This window comes from Fistularia commersonii, chromosome 28, assembly GCF_037954325.1.
Source record: "Fistularia commersonii isolate RoL2024-O1a breed Wild chromosome 28, RoL_Fcom_v1.0, whole genome shotgun sequence".
In the NCBI taxonomy this organism is placed as follows: domain Eukaryota; kingdom Metazoa; phylum Chordata; class Actinopteri; order Syngnathiformes; family Fistulariidae; genus Fistularia; species Fistularia commersonii.
In genome coordinates, this window is record NC_141311.1 from 4,423,150 (window position 1) to 4,444,258 (window position 21,109).

At 48.1% G+C, this 21,109-nt stretch overlaps 1 protein-coding gene across 3 annotated transcripts in view; it reads right to left on the reverse strand.

The window, feature by feature from the left end:
* adgrl1a (adhesion G protein-coupled receptor L1a) overlaps positions 1–21,109 on the reverse strand; it is an 89,619-nt gene that overhangs the window by 15,951 nt on the left and 52,559 nt on the right. For 2 of the 3 annotated variants that reach the window (XM_086176342.1, XM_086176343.1), the window contains 5 exons: positions 20,362–20,575; positions 19,128–19,237; positions 2,667–2,874; positions 2,183–2,447; positions 789–1,116 (listed from right to left, as the gene is read on the reverse strand). In XM_086176342.1, the coding sequence (XP_086032468.1) occupies positions 789–1,116; positions 2,183–2,447; positions 2,667–2,874; positions 19,128–19,237; positions 20,362–20,575 (1,125 nt within the window). Of the gene's footprint in view, positions 1–788; positions 1,117–2,182; positions 2,448–2,666; positions 2,875–12,909; positions 12,991–19,127; positions 19,238–20,361; positions 20,576–21,109 lie in introns of those variants that run through there. The other variant, XM_086176344.1, reaches the window with a different exon arrangement.

Consider the following 21,109-nt stretch of genomic DNA (forward strand, 5'->3'; position numbering starts at 1 on the left):
AAGCGCAACATCGCAACTACAAAATCCCGAATGATCAAACGCAAAGTTAGCTTGTAACAGCGAGCGCCGTCGCCGCGCGTGTCTCCGCCTCGTCCCGTTTCTCCGGGCAACACTCGACAGGGCTTTATAAGGCTCAGATATACAGTGTATTGAAAACCTCCCTTTCATATTGATGGACTGCCAGAGAGCGGTTTGGTGTTTTCATTTTCATCCCCCCCCCCCCTTATCATCGCAGAGTGACTTTTATGTTTTTAGGTTATCCATGACGCAGCGAAGTTGGAGAGAAGGTGATCTTACGAAAAAAAAACAACAACAAAAAAAACGTTTGGTGAGCGATGTACTCGACCGCTGTGTGACATCTCAAACCGTTTCGATTTTATTTGAAATCTAATTCTATACGGGAGTTCATACAGTCAGACTCAAATCTGATTTTCAAACTGTGATTTTAATTTAAATGAGGAATTATAGCTATCAACACCAACAAGCCACGCTTCTGCTTCAACCAGGAAAATTCAACTGGAAAAAAAAAAATAAAAAAAAGAAAGATTTGTTTTAAAATTACTTTGGAAGAAGTCTTGAAGAAATGAATTAATAATATGCCGAGCATAACGTATGCAGATTGTTCCCGGTTTGAGGACCAAATTACTTCTTATTGTGTTCCATCAATTTTCAAAAAAAAAAAGCAATATTCCCCAGTAAGCCGATATCAAAAGAAAGATTTGAATAATTCATACGAAAACGGGTCTTAGATTCGGAACGCTTTATGATTTTGGGAAATAACCGCCCACCTATGGTCGGGTCCGGCGGTCCGAATTCGAGCGGGTAGCGAAGCACGTTGTAGTTGTTCCAGACATACAGCTGGTTGTCCCGGGGGTTGTAGTCCACCGAGGAGATGTACTGATACGGGTTGGGAAAGGGGATGTTGACGGGCTCCTCGCGGGCGTGATTGGTATTGTAGGCGTACATCACCAGGTCGCCGCCCGCCTCGCTGTCATCGTCCTGGTAGACCGAGCGCACGGCGTACAGCACGCCGCACGCCATGAAGGCGTTGGAGGCCATTCTCTTGTCAAAGCTGGTTTCCCAGGTGCCCTCAAACCGCAGGGTGTAAGGGTTCACCTGCGAGGAGCATCCAAAAAACACTTACTAGAACCAAGCCACAATCTATACTTTGCTAATTCTGCTAAATTGGAATATACACAAAAATCAAATAGAGGAATTACATATTTCTATACATATATACAGTATAAAGTAATGGTCCCGATTAAGTCACAGAATTGATGCCATTGGTGCCATAACATCGGCCGTTTATTAATTATTCAATTATTCAAAATTATTATTATTATTATTCGAAATTATTCCTAGGTGCTATTGGGAAAATTATAAAAATAAAAAAAAAACCTACTGATGTTTATTTAATTGAATTAAAAAGTTAAAATACCTGCAGCTTTATAAAATATGTACTCTATTTTTTTTTTTCCTGCAGTGCCACCTTTCCTCGGTTTAATGCATCTTTGTGGGCATAATTGAAACATTTATGATTTCGCAACCGTCTGGATAAGGATCGGGCATAATAAAATGTCTGCAAAAAACAAACAATTATCTGATAATAAAAGCGATGACTTTCTTTTTTTATTACTTTGTTGCTGGATTATGATACGTCTTCATAGCTCGTGGGGTTTTGAGAGTCGATGGATATTTGGCTCGTGGAAAACACGATGCCGGGGTGAGGTCAAAGACGGCAATAACGAACGGGACCCGTCTTTATGAAATATGATGCAACCGAATTGAATCTGATTAAGAGACTATTAAAGTATAACTCTACGTCGACGGAGATCCGTTCGGTTCGGGACGACGATAGTATCACAAATCCGTTTTCAAGTTGGACGAGGAAACGTGGCCTTATTGTGCCTAAAAAAAATATATATATATAAAATAAATATTTAGCCTCGTTCGGATGATTTGTTTTGGGATTTAAAAAAGGGCTTAAGCCATGTCCCCCTTTTTTCTGCCCTCCGACATCTATATATCTGATTTAAAAGTGCAGTCTTGCAAATCTGAGCGGCGAATATCTCTCACGTGACTTATAACCTTTCTCCGACAGCCAAACGAGATTTGACGTAATCCGCTCCCGCAACGACAATTCCCCCTCTCATCCCTTTTGGGCTCGGCGCTGCTCTCCCACCTGGCTGACCACCAGTCGTCCGTTGTTAGCCTCCGTGGCGTAGATCACCCAGAGGCCGTTCTCGTCCACGGCCAGGTCAATGTCCGACTTCCCTCCCCAGCGGTAGGGCGAGGTGTCGTGGTAGTTGGCATTTGTGATAATAGCCTCGCCGCTTTTGATGCGTGTCCTCAGGTCATATTTAACTATGTTTCGCGTGCGTTCTTTGTTGTAAAACACCGCGCCGTCGTACACGACGAAGCCGGTGCCGTCGACTCGGTTGGGCAACCTGTTAAGAGAGAATCACACGAGCGGTCAGAAATCCAGCTGAACACATCCTTTCATGTACCCCGCATGAAACGATCCCGCAAGACTGCCTCGTCGGAGGCGAGCCGACACCGCGGTGGGATGATTTTTCCGTCACCGTCTACATCCACACCCAGAGCCAATAAATCAATACAGCAGCAGATGCTATTTGATCATCCAGGACTGCGGGGTGCGCTCTCACTTGTAGGTGGTGGTGGCCCGGTTCTGTTTGAAGTCTTCCCAGGAAGCGTACTCGTACAGCATGTCGGTGCGGTAGGGGGTCCAGGGCATGACATAGAGACGGTCCCCCGCCTGTAGGGGGTCCTTGCACCACGCTCCCGCCTGGTGCTCCGCTTCCTGCAAAGAGCTGGGCGCCTGCACCCGCACCAGCGTCCCCGGACACACAAAGACTAGCGCAGGAGGGGGGAGGGGAGGGGGGGGGCGACGTGTTGCAGCGGTGAAAAGAACAGGGGAAGAAAAGAGGGAGATAGAAAATGAAAACAAAGTACTGTAAAGTTTCAGGGTATCATGGGCGATGGCGGGGTGAAGGGGTGGGGGGTGGGGGGGGGAGAAATGGGGAAAAGGCCAAAGATCGTGGTGTGTGGAACAGGAGAGAAAGACGTGGGGTTGGGGGTTGGGGGGGGGGTTGGAGATGTGAGTTGATAAAAGTACGTAGAGAATTGAAAAGGAGACAAAGAATAGCAGGAGAATGGACCAGGGGTGAGGTGAGGTGCCTTATCAGATTTAAAATGAAGGAACATATAAAACCTCATTTGTAGAACATCAGCATTGTGATTGGAGAGCGTCTGGATATGATAAATGGGAGAGTTCTGGCTGCTGCCACGGCTTAGATGTAGTCTCTAATCTAATTTATCTTGGCCTACTTTTTATTTGATTGTGCAATTTTATTTCAAAGGCCTCCGCTTCGCCGCTCTACTACTGGGTGGAAAAACAGTAATTGTGGAGCTTGTTTTATTAGGTATAAAATTTGGCTCTCAGTCAAGAGTAATGTGTCAAAGAGAGAGGAAAAAAAAAAAGGATTCTGGGGTAAAGATGTGAGGTTGGCCAGGCCTTAGTTACCTCCATAATTGCAACTCTCTCTCTCTCACACGAACACACACACACACAGAGCAAAAAACACACACGCTGAATGGGTAGAAAACGTGCAATTAGACACAAAATATTGCTCCTCATCCACCCGCGACATAAACGGAAATACACAGCTACATGCATGCCGCAAGATCTTTGCACATGCACACACACAAACAAACACACACACACACACACACATATACACACACACACACACACACACACACACACAGACAAGGGACCGGTGACAAATCTGCTGACCGACACAGCGTGAGCCTGACAGGGACTGTGCCCTGAGCCCACTGAGCGTGTCAGGCGATCTCCGAGGAAAGCTGCGAGCATCCTCTTTCTTCACAGGGGCGCCCGGGACGGTGAAAAACAAGTTTAGGAAACAGTTTGAGGAACTACGGAATAAAACAGAGGACACCCCTCGTCTCCTCAGACGGTTTATTTTTGTCACTCCATTGCTTGGAGTTGACATGAAACCGGACGCCCGCTGGTCACCTCGTGATTAAACACATCCCTGAACTAATTGGACACTACAGGGGTGTTTGGACACAGATGCCGAACAGCACACGCAGATGCATGACTACACACACACACACACACAAACACACACAGATGTCACTCCAGTGCACCCAAAGAGAGTGCACGGCATTCATGCGCGCACGCGTGTTAGAGTGACCAATCGGTTTAGGCCGGAGAGTCTTTGATTGTCGCCGGGCGCAGGGGCCGCATCAAAAATGGCGAAATTGTGGAAATGGAGGTAATCGCGGCGTTCTCAACCGCAGGTTTCGCGTTTTACGGTCTGTCACGGAGCTGTTGATGGCGGCTGGTGATGTGTAAGTGCCGGCCCACTTAGGAATTAGCCTGTTCTGTCTGAGGAGGTCCAACAGGGATTGAGACTGGCAGCCAAACAAGAATCTAATCAAGCCCAGGCATAAACAAACAGACTCTTCACAGGGAGGAGGCTTGTCATGCTTCATTGTCGAACCAAAATGCTCGCTCGAAAGCAGGGACGCCCGAGGTATTTGCTTTGCAAATATGAATGTGGGTGACTGAAATATGCAAAACAACACCGAGAGCAATGGTTAAATCTGGCGCTTTCTGACAGCCGAACAATGATTTTCTTGACTAACAACGGTGTCATCTCTCACACATCAACATCAAATGACGTCTTTATCAATCAAGACTCGCGGTGAGTGTACTGCGAACCACTTGCGGTCAAATGTGTTTGAAACGCCTCCGGGCGATGGCACGGATCCAGGGAGAATCTTAAGAACCGGCCAAAAAAGGCCAAAAAAACGACAAACAAAATCGGGGCGCCGCCTGCAAACGACAGTGCCGTTTTACATAAAGAAATGAACAGCGTGCAGAAAGCAGTGGACTGACTCTGCATGCAGGTGACCCATAAACTAGGCCTGGAACACTCGGCCTGAAGGTAGAATAAAGGACAAAGGCGCACAAACATGCAAGCCTCTTTTCCGCAGTCACAAAAAGGATGATCTAATACAAAAGTAAGTATTAACAAGCACGCAAGCCTCCCACTCATCTGTTGTTGCAATACAGTGAAATGTACTATGGTACATTAGAGGGTAAATCAATACTGCTTCTATTGAATTTGGTTCATCAACGGTAATCCACTAAAACACATCTTATGCAGCACAGCATTCAAAACAGAATAAATCTGTACAACAACAACAACAACTTAATGTAATGAGGGCAAATCAAATAGGGCTGACATACAGCAGCTGTTAAAACTTCCTCGACGGATACATTTAAAAAGATTTGATCTTGGAAATGTTGAATTGCTGCCGGACGGAGAGACGATGTCTGATAGGAGCAGTCGGATTGGAATCTAGAGAGTCCTGTATTAAAAAAGGGAGGTACGATCAGCATTTGAGGCTGGTGTTCGATGAGCGAGGCGTAAAATTGAACCCGATAAATTTGTTTCATGATTGCGAGTTTTCCAGTAACCCGTTTTCATACCGGATAAAAGGACCGTTTTTCCCCAGGAAAATGCACGTGGAGTCGACAAATCATTTCATCATTTTCATATCAATTAATGAAATAGTGACAGCCAATCAAAAATATTTCCAAATGAACAAGTTATCATATGACTTTGCTGCGAGACTCATCATGGAGGTTAAATACAGCCCAACGCCGGACCATTTGCTGTGCTTAAAAGGCACTGAAGTGAGATTAAATAAAATGCAAATGGGTTTTAAAATGGGTGTTAAAAAAAACAATCTTAATCCGGACATTACGCTCCGCATGTGTACTCACAGTGCTTTTATGTCCTCTGACAACTGTTCTCTGACTTCAGAGATTTTTGGGCTTTTGGGCATTCGGCTTTTTCCTTACAACCGCCGCCCAATTGAATTTGATGGCCAACAACATTATAGAGCCTTCGGTCTTATGAAACAATCATATGGAACCGGAGGAAACGAAGGTTTGAAAAAGTCTGCACGCGACTAGTGCTCCAAAAATAATTTATTTTACATAAAGATCATTTTTTTCAGCATGATGTGTCAAGCAACAATCTGCTCTTCTTCAGGTGCTTACCAAATATGTTTTAGAAACATTGTAAATGTATTTGGTAAGCATCATCAGATTGTTGCTCGAAACGTCATGCGAGCCTAGCAAATGTATTTATAAGGTTTACAATGTTTCAAAAACATATTATATCATGCAAAAATAAATTATCTTTACTGCATGTAAAATAAGTTCTCTTTATATTTGGAGCACTCTTGGTGTGCAGATTTTTTTTCAAAGCTTTCCTGATTTCATAATTTTTTTAATCCAGCACCCGTTCCTAGCTAGGCAGCGGTTGTGCTTTTTTCTTTTTTTTTTTTTTTTTCTCGAAGCCAGAGAAAACCCACAAAATACTCAAAGTAGATGGTTACGCAATGGGTACGACTTGCGCTATCAGCCGGGTCAGCTGATCATTATTAGAATAAGCAAACAATGACTGGCGTCTGCTCAGCGCGGACATGGCGTTTTTTTTTTTCTTCGACACTACAGAGGTGAAGAGAGATGCTGACACAGCGAGAGGAGGCGGGCGCCGCTGTTTGCAGAAGGTTAGTGTCCATCAATGTACATGCTCGCATCATAATTGTTATCTTCTTTCTGTGTGAATAGTCCGATAGACCTCTAATAGGAAAATAGTAAATGTTTAGAATCGCGGCGAGTGTTGGAAGAAGTAAACCAATACGCTTTATCTCGATTGGTCATATTATGCAGGCTGGAGGCGATGAATGCGGAATCATCTGTAAGTGTTCCGCTATTTTTGAGGCCTGCAATAAAATTTCCCCGTGCATATTCGGGTCCACCGCTGTCATCCTCAAAATACAATTTGATTGTGTTTATTATTGCAGCTAACCTTTCAGCCCTGTCTTAAATTGGTAGCGGTCTGTTTTCTATGAGCCTCATCATTACAATAAAACTCTCACCAACCTACGAGAAATCTGTCATCCCCTTCCTTCCTTCCTTTTCGTCCCTTCCCCTCCACCTCCCCCATGTTGCTTTCTCTTCCACGCCTGCAGCAGGAACCCTGCTGGCTGCTGACCAGTGGGCCTCAGTTAATTCTAATGACCTGGTGGTTGGGTGGGCCCAGTGTCAAAGGGGCTCATCAAGGGCCTCCAGGCTGTACATATAGGTCATGTGAACGCACACACACACACACACACACACAGATAGACTCAAACACTCCCGGGCCGAACAGAAACATTGGCCACGCTTCACACACTACAAACTCTGCCTAGGGGGCTTCATTAACTTTGACCTGTGCTCCCCAGCCTTCTCGGCCGGCTTTATGTTTACCATCTCCTCCGCCTCTCCTTAGCTCTGCCTCCCTCACTCTCGCTTCTAACCGAGACGGCGGATGTAGCAGTGGGATACCAGAGCGGCAAACCCCAGCGGCAGAGACTTGTTGTACCAGAGTTGTATTATGTGCACAGTATGAATGAGGCATTAGGTAATAGGCACAAAGCATTAGGCGTAAATCTTGAGATTAGTCATTATCCTGGTCTGGCTGAAGCAGGTTAGCTCGAGTTAGTGCCATCTGGAATGATGCGAGATAGTTAGATTAATAGATTAATTCCTCTTCGGGTGCAGATGGAAATCGTGTATTCGCGATCGGCGCGGTGACGTCACCGAGCGGCGCAGACACGCTCGTTTACTCAACAAATAAGCCAGATGGCTAATGAAATGTACCTTATCAGGGATTAAAACACTGGCTGAAACTATATACTCCGGCATGCCAACAAGTGCCAGACACAAAGGGAAATACTGCTGTTGTACTCGACTGTTTATCTCTATAATCCCTTTCCCAGGCACAGGTCAGCTGTTACTTGTCAATATGAGGTTTTCATCATTCTAAACAGGAGCCAGACGGAAATATCAGGCTGCTATAATAAATCGGCCAACGCGAGCCTAAAATGGGCCGATCGCCGATGTGTCCGACCTGGATATAGTCTTGCCGATACGCATTGATGTGAGAACGGCAATTGGCTCCCGCCGAAGTCTGTCTACCAACGAAAACATTGGGGAGAGAAGTAAGAGAGATGAAAATCACTACGAGTCTGTCTGTTGCCGGGCAAGCTGAATAAAACATCTTTGGCAAGGAAGCGGGCCAATTGGTGAATACGACGACGAAGCTCATCGCTTTCTATTTTCGGCACGTGCGGCGAAGGACCGAACTCTGCTGAAAGTTGGCTTTGACCGATGTCGCTACGAAGGTTGTTCCAAGTACAACTTTTCAAAAATGAAAAGTTTTTCTCGCGGCGACGGGGGAACGTGTTGATACCGTTATAACTTATCTTGAAATAGATTTTCTCCTCGTCTTACAAGCGCTTTACAGTTGCACATTTTCCCCCAGATCTGGGCTAGAATTAAACAAAACTCTTCCTGTAATTCGGGTCCAATGCGAGGCCCAATCAAATAACCCACGTTAGTTTTACCATCGACTACATCTTCTCTGTATATTGTTTTATATATACATATATATATATATTTAGAAGAGAGCGCTGGCTGTGTATCAAATAAACCTCGCCGTAACTGAATCAAACGGCTGCGAGAGGAGGAAGTCGAAAAAATGGGCTATGGAAAAAATTGGGTAAGAGCGTCTCAGCTCGGTGTTCGAGACTGGTGTCAGCTGCACAGCACAAAAGAGTTTATGTCATACTGTGCTATAGGGCTGTTTCTGAATGTTAATTTTCATCCTATTTGAAGCCTCGCTGTTATGTTGGTAGTCTGCAGCTGTTAGCGTGAGCCGCTGCCAAGGAAGGGTGCAGTGCATTTAACCTTACATCGCAGCAAAAACAAGAGCAAAAAGGCATTGTACACAATCAAGTTTTAACCGGATTATCTTTTTGTTTTTTCTCTAGATACGGCTGGAGCTTGAAAGAAAGGGCCCCGGCCCAAGTTCCCGGACGCCTGTTCTGACTGGAGCTAACTTCGGGAAGACGTATCGCGACCAAAGTAAGCATTTTTCAAAAGCCTCAAAATGGCCAACACCACAGGCCTACTTACGAATGTATATCATCATATTTAATGTATTGACTGCATCTTATGAATAATGCAGGGCTCGCAGTCCGCGCCGTCAAGTTGTCAGCACTAATAAACAGAGGCCGTGATTGGCTGCGCGAAAGCGATGATACTTTTTGTTCCTTTAAACACCTCCGACAATGACTTGCCCCTGTTTCCCGAGTGACATCCTCATCGGATTTTGCCTTTCACCGTGACTGCGGCTTGTGTTGGCTTGCGCTTTTGCCCAGTCCACAGTCATGGCCTGCTCATAGGAACGACCGCTGAGAGCATGCTGCTCTAATTGAATCCTGCACCTGTTACTGGCAGGTATAGCGCGCAGGCAGCAGGGGGCATAATAGAGCATGGCACGTTACCCCATGTTCCACACTGGAAAGTTAATGGGCTTTGAGGGTTAGTGAATCCCCTGATGATTTGCATTCTTCGGCCCATTAGTGTGTGCAAATGTGTCACACTGTGTGAGTGAATATATAAATATATAGTCATATATCTGTGTACGGGCATGCGTATGTGTCTGTGACAAGTGCAAGAAGGAGAGAAGAAAGCGTGAGGAGGGATGTGAGCATGTTCTGCATAAGCAAAAAAGAAAAGAGTGAAAGAGGAGTACAGCGAGAGAGAATAAATAGGTTATTTCCTGTGAAATGAGAATTAAGAGTGAGTTAATTTGCCGAGGATTGACATAAAGTGACAGAGAGATGATAGAAAGGAAAAGGGAGGCGCTCCAATTGTGTTCCCGCTTCCTTTTAGACTACAAGAAGGCAAGTCATTGGGGTAAAACACAATACAGTACAAACACCCATGCACAGACGGTACACACACATAGATATACACTCTGAGGACACACACAAACTCTCAAACAATGCGTACAAGAACACACTATTCAGACGGTGGAAGAGGCAGGTGTCAAACTGGCACTTTTATCAACCCAAACATTCACCCCAGAGAATACCCTTCACTGAGACCAAAAGCTGGCACCGGCTGGAGATAGCGCCCGGTGAAAGCGGTGTCTTATCTACCTTGGAATGAAGCTGACACTGAGTGACAGGAAAGTTGGTCGGGACATGCCTGCGGAGGCCGCGGCGGCAGATACAGTAAGTGACGGAAGGGCACGCTCTGCGCCGATCGACCGGGGCTTAAGAGTTGGGGCGACGGGCTTCTGTGACCGTGACGGTAGCCTAGCTTTGTCTGCGTGTCCCCGAATCAGGACTTCCAGAGGCGCTGCCCTTCTCACGAGGGTCTTTTAAACTCGCCTTTTTCCATTCGGACGCCTCCGTTTCCTCAGTCTAAGAAGGACAGAAAGTCCATGTCGAACCCCAACCTCGGTCGTGGAACGCGCGCTCACGTCCGCACTTGTTTGCGGTGGGTCATCCCTAATGAAGCTTAGCTGCCTGACTGCACACTACCTTCTTGTCTGCATTTCTAAGAGTATTTTCCTGTCACACAATGCAGTGCTTTTTTTGGATGTTTTTTTTTTTTGCCTTATTGTCTGGGAAAGAGATGTCTGTGTATGTGCGATGTTTCTGTCGTTGTGTGCTTCCCCTCATTATTTACATGGAGCGCGGCCTCCAGGGAAAAAAAAAAAAAACCTCCATGCAAATATCGAAATTGTGCACATAAGTATGCCGCTGTTCGTGTCGCGTGTTGTTGTATTTTGTTTTGTTTTTTTCCTTGAGAAAACAAGTAGGAAAATGCGATAGAAACATGTGTGGTCTGGACGACCGGGATGAAGCTAACGCCGTGACGATATCGGCGGTGTACTCTGTAAGACGGTAAGTGAGGACAGACAGAGGTAGAAATGGGAAGATGCAGGGATGGCTGACACTTTCAGTCTTGAGTAAATGAAAGTATGACATTCATTGCATAGGATCTCCAGCATTTGACATCACCGCATGTGGCACCTCATCCAAATCCCAAATCTGTCAATCAGCGAATCAATCAGTAAGGATTAATTGGACATTCAGGGGCAAGACGCGAGTCTGGAATTTCAAATCAGCCATACAAATAGAGAAAGAAAGTGTGTTTAGCAGCAGTGTAGGGTTGGACTGGATAATGGCAGGGATGCACAGAGGAAAAGGGTTTTCCTCTTAGTGTTAGTGGGAGGAAGAATTAGGAGGGCGTGGTAGCTTGCTATTCCACTTCAAGTCAATAGAAAGCTAAAATGGCTGCTTGTGGTGGAAGAAGAATGTGGGACAATGATCCATGTTAATGAAAAGCCATGGACAGGATAGACGGAGAGGTCCATTAACCAGTTAATGGCAATGTCTACAGGAGTTAATACCACCGACATATGGATCCAACCACGGGGCCGGACGGGAAGGATGGAGGCAAAAAGATGGAGGTGGGGGCGCGGGGGGCGGTCGGAGAGAGTCGAGGAGGCCGGGGGGACCTGAGGGGGAGAGTTAGCGCTCGCCTAGACGCCTAGACGCCCCCTTTTACGGTGACCTCGCACGGAAGGTCGGATCTATCTTCTGTTCTTTGAGACTCTCGTGATCGAGGAGCCCGGCCACGCTGATTGGAGCTCTTTAGCATCGGAGTGGTCGTTACAAGGAGCCCGAGCGCTCCCGACTGGGGATACACTCGCCGCCGTCCCCCCTCCCACCGACCCTTTCCCCTCTCCTCCCCCCCCCCCCCCCCCCCCCCCCCCCTCCGAAAGCCAGAAGTCTCGAATACATAAGGAACGGACTCGTGAATGGGTCGGGGGGGAGGAAGGGGGCGGGGCAGGTTCACTTGCAATGTGCAATAAAGGAAACAACATAGCAGCAGTAGCACACTGTAGAGACAGAAAATAGGAGGGAGAGAAGTGTAGTATATGCTCAATAGAGCCTGCAGCAGCTCGTGATGATCAGGTGTGATCTGAGAGATAAACCAATCAGAGAAAGAGAGGAGGAGAAGGATGGCACGAGGCGGACAATAAGCAGACAGTGAGAAGAGGATAGTGAGATCAACAGAGCTGTATGACAGTGTGACAAATTTAGAGACACGGACAATGAAGGAGGGACAATGAGGCACCTGGAAATGGGATTTTATCAAATTATCCGAGCGTTATTTTTGACCATTTTGTGTGTGTGTGTGTGTTTGTGTGTGTGTGTGTGTTGGCTATGTTTTTCACAAGAGTTTGCAAAATCTAATTGGGAAAATTGTTGATGGATAGGACAAAAAGAACACAGAGCTGCTGGGTAATGTAAAAGGAAGAGAACCGTGTTGTTTCATAAATCTGAGGGGGAAAAATCTCAAAATTGAAGTGAGTGTAACCAGACTTGAGGTGCGGCAGTGTGTTTTGAACGGCGGACAAAAGAAGAATTTACCATTCATGAAACAACCTGAATGGGTGTTATGTAAATTTCAGCTGACATTTCAAAACTGTCATATTAAAGAATAAAAAAAAGTACATGTCTAGTTAGTCCTTGCTACATAAAGGGCTGCCTGCCCGCTAATGCTGTTTGACAGGGTTGATTAGTGTGCGTGTGCGTGTGTGTGTGTGTGTGTGTGTGTGTGTGTGTGAGAGTGTGTGCGTGCATGCAGGTCAGGCTGGTGTCATCAGAACCGAGGAGGAGAGCTAGAAGGATTTCAGAGTTTTGGTTATAAGAGAGATAGAAGGAGGTTCAGAGGAGGCGATTAGAGAATTGAGAAAGAAAAGGGAGGGATATCAACATCAAACATGACCACTACACATGGTGCAGGGTTAGGGGGGGATATGGGGGGAGGAGGGGAAACGAGGGCGGAGGAGGAGGAGGAAGAGGAGGAGGACGAGGAGGAGGGAGGAGGAAGGGGCGAGCTGTGGTTGTTATGTTCATTGTGGTCTTTACCTTTTTGATCCACTTCTATTCAAGCATCGGAAAAAAGGAGAAGGAGATAGACAGATAAAATAGAAAGACAGCAAGGAAGAGAGAGGCAGAGGGAAAGTAAAGAAAATGAAAGAAAAAAAACAGGTGCAGGAAAAAAAGAGAAAATTGAGATTAAATAAAACGCTGTCCTTTCTCTCTTTCTCTGTTTCTCTTTTTATTTTTTTTTTAAGCAAGTTATCTGTCTGCGTTATCGTTGGCTACTCAGAGAAAGGATGGCTCAGATGGAAAATGAGGAGGGGAAGGATGGCCTGACTTAAGTTTTCAATCCATTTCATTTCACCTTCATCAATAACTCCCCCCCACCAAGAAAAACAACACAATCCACCCTCAACCACACACTCTCGACCCCACCTCCACCCCGCCGCCCCCCCTCCCCCCGTGCCGCTTCTCTTTCCGGACCCCGGCTCCTGGAACCTGTTTGGAGGAGAGAGCGAGGAGAGCGTCTTTGTCTTGCGGTCTTCTTCACCTGTGGAAGTAAACAAAGGGGGCGGGGGTGAAGGAGCTGGGCGAGAGGATAGAGCATGGAGAAGCGACTCTACGCGGGACTACTTTCTTTACGGAAGGGTCGCGGCGAATCCCCGTGTCGCCCGTCTGAGCACGCTCAACTGTTGACACGGGAGCGGCCCCTTTTGATCCGGGCAAAGAGACGACGCTTTTGGCTTTGCTCGATTTTCCAGAGTCCGGAGGTAAGCTACCGCTACCGAGGCGAGGTGGGAAAAAAAAAAAAAAAAAAAAAAAAAAAAAACACTCAACCCATCGACCAGCCAATCAATGGGGCGGCAGCCGGCTTGCCTTGCTGAGGATGTCTCATCAAAGAAAAAGAACAAACAACGGGGAAGAGGGAGGGCTTGACACGGTGTTACATCTCAGACACACAACCCCCCCCACCCCCCCAATCCGTTACTCAGATATTCTGCCGCACCGCTCGCCCGGACAGTTTCTTTGTTTCACCACCACAAATCTCCCGTAATGGTGCCGGGTTTTGTTCTCGCGTTGTGGAATAATAACAGGTCCGATGAGACTCCATCCGCCGTCTATTAGCTAGCTTAGCCCCCCCCTTCCTCTCCCTCCCAGCGCGGAGGGGGGCGACATGACTTAGGGAGCGAAATACAGGAACGTAAGTTATATTCGGAAAAAAAGATTGTTCCGCTACGGATAAAATACGACGCGTAATTTGTGGTGCAGCTTGATCCCGGTTTATCCGATTTGCGAGCCGCCGAGAGACCAAACCGGGATATGAAGTCCATCTTTTATAATCGAGGTATAGATATGATAAGCATATGTCATATCTCAGGAAGTCAGATCTGGGAAGCCCGGAGAAACCGTCGGAGGGGTTTCCCCCCCGAAGGTATCAACGGGGGGTCGGAAATTGGAGAGAGCGAGACGGAGGTAAAAAGAAAGGGGGCTCGCAGCCCTTCCTCCATCGACGCGGGGGGACGACCTCGCATCTTGGCAGCGATGCAGAAAAGGCAGCACCAGCATCGGATCATTTATTATCATCTGCCAAGATCAAACTGAACAAACAGCCTCTCCAAAGACCTGGGGAATGGTAGCCGTTCTCAGCCCTGGAGGGGTAAATATGGCAAAGCGCGGAGCCTGCGGAGGCCGGTCGGAGGGGAAGAGGGCATCGCATCGGCGCCGCCGGCCGCGAGCGAGATCGTCATCTCCGCGGTAAAGGGGGACGAACATACGGGACGGAGGACGCGAAGGACTAATGCTAGACGCCGAGGGAGCCGAGGCATCGGTAACGTGCGTGAGGGCGGCGTCCTCGCAAGCTGCGGTGAAAAGATGGAGAATGTTTGTGAAAATGATGGATGGAGGGAGTAAAAGACGGGAAGAAACGTCGGAGGAAGACGTTGCAGAGGAGGAGTAAAGGATACGGAAGACTCCGTTTATAATCTCCTTCTGCTTCGGTGTTATCCTGAAAAATAGACATGAAGCACACAGAAAAGTCATCACAAGTACCTGAGGACGCATACAAACGCCGGGAGGAGAGAAAAAAAAAAACCAACAACTCACAAACCATTCAGACGCGCGTGTGGCGGAAGAGGGGGGTTAGTTTAAGGCCACCTTGGATATTTGTCTGATTCATTCAGCGTTTCTCTTTCAGGGCCCTTTTGAGAAATAAGCCACTGCCCTCTCTCCCTTTTAATCACTCTGCTCAGCGCTCCCTACAACCTTATCAATTACTCCCACACTAATGAGTACAGCTAGAAACACACACACACACACACACACATACATACGCACGCTATTGGTGTACAGCAGAACAACTTAGCTCCTCTGTCTCTTTCACAGTAGTGAGAGATAGTGTGTTTTCCCCAGCGTCTTCTGTCCTCTCCCCACTGTTTAACCCCTCTTTCAGTTTGCATTCTTCAAGTTGAGGAGAAGATCCTTTTCCACCTACCCGGAAGAGCCTCCCGCTTCTTATTCACCAAACATTTATAGTGCTGCTATACATATTAATAGAATTTCATTTTCGGCTACGTCAAAGTGTTTCCTCACCTCCCCTGAAAACTTGACATATTACAATGTCATTATTCCTTTTCCTGACAACCCCCCCCTCCCCTCCCCGCCCCCACCTCCGGACGAGTCAACTATCACTCGCAGCCGCTTAGAGTCCAAAAAGTGATGTTTCATAATGAATAGGTCGTGCTGAATAAATTTTGCGGGGGCCGAATCAATTTTGAAACAGTAGCAGAGCCACAAAATATGAATGTAAAAAGAGAGGAGTGATATGAAGTCATCTACAAGCTCTGTAAAAAATCTGCTCGCCAGCCTGAGTAGTGGCTTTTAAAGCGGGTACCTCGGCGCATATTAACATAATAAATCAGAGGTGATGAAATAGCGGCGGCGGAACAGCGGAGCTAACGGCAGGGATAGTATGGATGGCCCTAACGGAGAGCTCTGGGGATCAATAATGATGTAGCGTCGGGCGGTGGAGAAGCGGAGGGAGGGTACAGGTAGAGATCCTTTTGCAAGGTATATTTATTTTGACACCGTGTATATTTGCATTAAGACGGGCTTTCCGGCGCGGTACAATCCCAAAGGTGATCTGTGATGTCTTCATGTAATCCAGCTGTCTGGAGCGCGGGGGTGGGAAGGTGTAGGTGGGGTGACAAGTGTGAAATGCGGTTAAGTCGGTTCGTCTTGAAAAAAAAAAACACAAAACAATTCCAAATTCCGATTCCCGGGCGGGCTGATGTCATATTTTGCGGAGGAGATCCAACATGCACCGGAGGACGCGCACAAAAATCGGAGCCTTATCCGAAAAAAACGTCGGGGATGCGCGTGAATTCCGGCTGTCGCCTCGCGGTTTCAGGTGAACGGTAACGCCGTTTTCGCAGCGAAGATACGCGACCTTCTCCGCGTCGACTCCGTCGTCGGCCTCTTTGTCGGGACGGAAAAAGCGACGAAAAACATGTGTCAGCCCGGGATGATGTCGGAGTGCCCACCGTTGCCAGCCAGACGTGAACGATGGGGCATTACTGGAGCGATTAGCGGCGGCAAATTCAATTAATCTTGACAAATCTCTACTGAGGCAGAACTGAAGAGAGCAACGGGCCCCGCCGTCGCCGCCGCCGCCCCCCCCCCCCCCCTCTCCTGGTAATTAAAAGTGGCCGAGTTGAGCGGCGCGCTGCGCAACGGTGGCTAGGTGTTCGGGATGAACAGCTCGGGCTCGAAAATCTGCGGTTGTATTCGGTCTGTCAGGACGACGCCGACACGCGGAGCGGCCCGCGGTGTGAGACGCACACACACACTTTTTCTCCCGCTATTCCGTTTCTATTCCTGTACGGACGTGTTACCGAGCCCACTCCGGCTATGTTTCCCCACCAAAGGAGAGCGGCAGAGGACAGGGGTAATTGGCTGTTCTTTGTCACCTCATATCGGCAGGACTTTGCATCATAGCGGGATCAGCTTCCAATTTTCCGAACGGCGCCGCTCTTCAGATGCAATCAACAAAGTTTCCTTCCAAACAAGAGGATGGAAAATGCAAGTCAGCAGCTATTTAATCATCCCTTTGATTGCCTCATGGAGAGAGTACAAGCTCCCTTGTGCAGTCGGAGGGAAAGACAAGGTTAGAATGCGTGAAAAGGAGAGGGAAAGTACAACTGAGCCGCGCCGACGTAACCTCTGCGGACGATGCTATATACGGCGCAAAGCCGCGGCCGATTTGACCGCCCGCCTACGGACGATTAATAAATAAACGTCATATAATTGGAGAGGGTCGAGCCGATCGCGGCCGATAGCGACTGAAAGATGGCTGAACAGAGAGCAGAGGAGACCAGAGAAGAACACTTGGTACCACTTATAAGGCCGTGAGGAGCGGATTTACACCACAGAATAATCCCCAATGGCAGGAGTCCCAGCTAACTTCTTATCTATGATTGTGGATGCAATTTTCTCTAAAGCAAACTGAGGAAAGAAACACACTGGGCAGAGAAACAGGAAAAAGAAGTTGGAGAGAGATGATTGGAAGTCCCTGAGTTTGTTTAAGCCTCCCCCAAGTGGATGCTTGGATACTGTCATATCCTCTCCACCTGTTTAAAAAAAAAAAAAAAAAAGAAGCGGAGACAGACGAGACAGGCGAGAGTGATAAAGAACTGCGGCAGGATGATGGACAGATGAGAAAAATAAAAGAGAATGAGAGAAATAAGACAGTGGGGGAACATGAAAGATCTTCGGGTGAGCACACTGGAGGAGGAAAAAAAAAAAAACGCACAACACAGAAAGATAAGATATAAAAGAGATGGAAAATAAGTGGCACTGACTGTGAGATGAAAACGGTAAGAGAGGGGAAAAAAGTGGGCGATATCAGACGGGGTGATCAACAGAGAGAGAAAGAGAGCAAAAGTTGTTAGTGGCTCGCCGTCGCCGTCGTCCTGCAGCTCGCCGGGTGATCGGCACCTGCGGGAAGAAACGGAGAAGCAACCCCAACCCCCGGAAAAAGAGGTGGCATTTGCACCCAACTTTCTGCTGACCGCGAACCCCCTCCCCTCCGTTATTATGCGCCCCATCTCTGGGGCGAGGGGCACCGGTGCTGCCCTCCATCCAGGTGCTCTGTGGAAGGATCAATGTTGAGAGAAAATAATATAAGAGAGGGAAAAGGAGTAGGAGGAGGAGGAGGGACTGAGCTGAGATTTTCACAGGAGTGAAGAGCAACACAACAACAGGTCATTTTTGACGCGTCTGCTCCTTCAGCGATGCGACTGCGCCCTCGCGAAGAGTGCGATTTTACACGCGCTCGCTCGAAGAAAAAAACAAAACAAACAAAAAAAAAAAAAAAAACGGTCACCGGATGCCGAGACAAACGGGAACAACTGTTCTTGAGGGCCGCTCGGTAAAAAGCGGGGTGAGAAATGCTTTCTGTGTATATGTGTGTCATACCTGCCACATAGCTTCGAGAGGCGCCGCGAGGAAAATAAGTCGTTACCATGGGGACATTAAAACGTGTGGCACTCCGGGTCATGTGATCTAAAATAAGCCTTTTGCTTTCAGTGTTAATGTTCCTATTGTGAGAGACGCCGTCGACGCAGCAGCACCTGCACTCCCAATCTCACTGTGCCAGTTTTTATTTAATTGGATATCAGAGGGGCAGCAAATGTGTTTGGCACCTGATAAAAGCAGCGGCGTGCCCCCGGGTCAGTCGGCGCGCGAGATCGGGCCGGTGTGTGTTACACGGCGGCGATCGCCACTCGCGGCTTACCCCCGTGTTTAGGGCGGGCGTGCACGAGGTGCTTATCGGACCCCGTGTTTGTGAAAGACCGCCCCTCCCCCCCACCCTCACCCCGTGTGAAAATCTCCCTCAGATACCTGCACGCCACTCACTGTTGATGAAGAGAAAAGGGGTTTAGGTGCTCCGCGTGAGTGTTTGCGTGTCTGCATCTGCACGGTGTGTCGGAGAGAAATAACCAAGAGACAGATAAAAAAAAAAAAAAAGTGAGAAGAGAGAATGTCGGTTTGTTTATGTGGAGGTGGGGGAGGGCGAAGAGATCAGGTGTGTTGGAAAAATGTAATTTTTTTCCGGGTATTTTTGAAAAAAAAAAAAAAATTGCCAGGGTGGGGGTGGGGTGTGGGGGGTCAGGTCGGGATGTTGGAAAGGGACGAATGGGAAGGGGGGGGTGGGGGGGAACAGCGGATGCGGTGAGGGAGGTGGTTGACGGGATTTCTGTACTCACTGTAGGGAACACACTCATACTGGATCTCCAAGTACTTATAAGTCCCCGGGCAGGGGTCTGGGAACACGTCTGACCCCGCTACTACCACACACTGCGTGCGGTTATTGCACCTGTGAGAAATGACAGAGAAACAAAGAAAAAAAAAAAGGGAAGGGAGAGGATGTCAGCCATTGCGGTCCCATTGTAAGACGGACAAAGAGAAAGTGGTTGGGGGGAAAAAAAAATGAAAAAATATCGGGGGGTCTAAAAGTCGGAAAAGAACGGCTGGGAAGTGTGCAATTTCACACAAGACTAGATCATGTGACAGCTGCACCCGAGGGAAGGGGGGGGGGGGGGGGGTGGAGAAGGAGGGAGGAGGAAGGACAAAATGAAGGAGGGAGGGAAGAGGCAGAGAGAGGGCGTGTGACGTAAGAGGCTCCTCTCCTGGGGGATTGTGAGTGAGAGCAATTAGAGGTGAGAGAACAGGGAAGGACAAGGGGGGGCTAAGGCAAATACTCCACAACACATGCACGGGGGGAACATCCATATGCACACATTACCTACGTCTAAACCGCATCTCGGCATGCCTTCTCACGTTCCCACACCCTTCTCGACGTGCGCACGCGCTCACACGCGCGAAGGGAAATACACATCTGCACACGTTCTCACTTATTCCCATCACATAATCCCTCTATATCCAGCTTTTAGCATTTCTGCCGCGTTGTCTCTCCCTCACTTCACATCTCAAATCTCTGCTGCATTCACTCTATCATCCCATCGTGTTTAGCGGCCTCTCTCCTTCCTTTACACCCTCATTTCTCTCCTCCAACCCCTGCCACTTCACTCTCTCTCTCGCTCTCTCGCGCTCCCTCCCCGCGCTAGCGCCCACCGCCTCCATTACATGCGTGACGGATAGCCAGGAGAGGGCTTTCATTGATCTGAGCTTAGAGGTGGAAGATGCTGAACACAAACACTGAGAGCAGCTGTTGGAAGCCTTACAAATACTCCTGCAACAATCCCAAACATGTCCACAGATGCACACACATTTTCCACCATTGACACACACATCAAGATGCAGACGTGTTCTGCACAAGGATGCTGACATCAGTATTCCGCGCGTCACGTAAGCACCCCGGAAGGAAGAAAAGCAGGAAATTCTGGACAAATTATGTTGTGAAACAGTATCTTGTTTCCCAGGGCGGTAACAGGCCCCGGCTCGAGCCGGAGCGCGAGACCCGAGCGAATCGATAGTTACCTCTGTGACATTATCTTGAAGGCATCGGGCAGGTAGCACTGCACGTTCTCCATCTGGAAAGGGTCGGCGTCGCAGATCTTGTCGTCGGTGCGGCCGTAGTTGGCCGTTTCAATCATGATGACATCGCTTCCAGGACAGCGCAGCTCGATGGGATAGCCTTCGCAAGCCAGCTCTCGACGAATCAGTCCAAAGGCCATCATTGACCGGCCGAGCGCTAAGGAGGTAAGAGAGAGAGGGAGACGCTATTGACAATGTACTCAACCGCCGCTTTATTATCGGACGAAATGTAGAAACACGTACTCTCGGCTCCAGCTCGCCGTTTGATCCGATCGTTACCCGCGCGTCGTCGTTTGACCGTATACCGTACTTTCGTGAGTCACTCGCGATAGGAGGTAAAACCTTGAACGCCACGACATTAAGCGCCAAGTGCGCTCAGGGCTGTGTGCTCAGCCCACTGCCGTTCACCTCGCTGAATTAAATTAAAATCAGGTCAATTAATTTTTATTTATGCCGCCCCAAAATCATGAACACAATTTGCCTGCGAGGGATTTAGAATCCGAAAAAGACACGGCGACCTCTATTAGACCGTCGGCTCGAGAGAGAGGGTTCCGGACCCGGGTCCAAACACGGAGATGTAATTTGTGGAGCGGGGGTGTGTGTGTGTGTGTGTGTGTGTGAGAGACGAAGCGACTGGCTGCTAGCCGCAAAGACAACAAGCTCTCTCGCTGTATTGGAAATGAAAGAACGG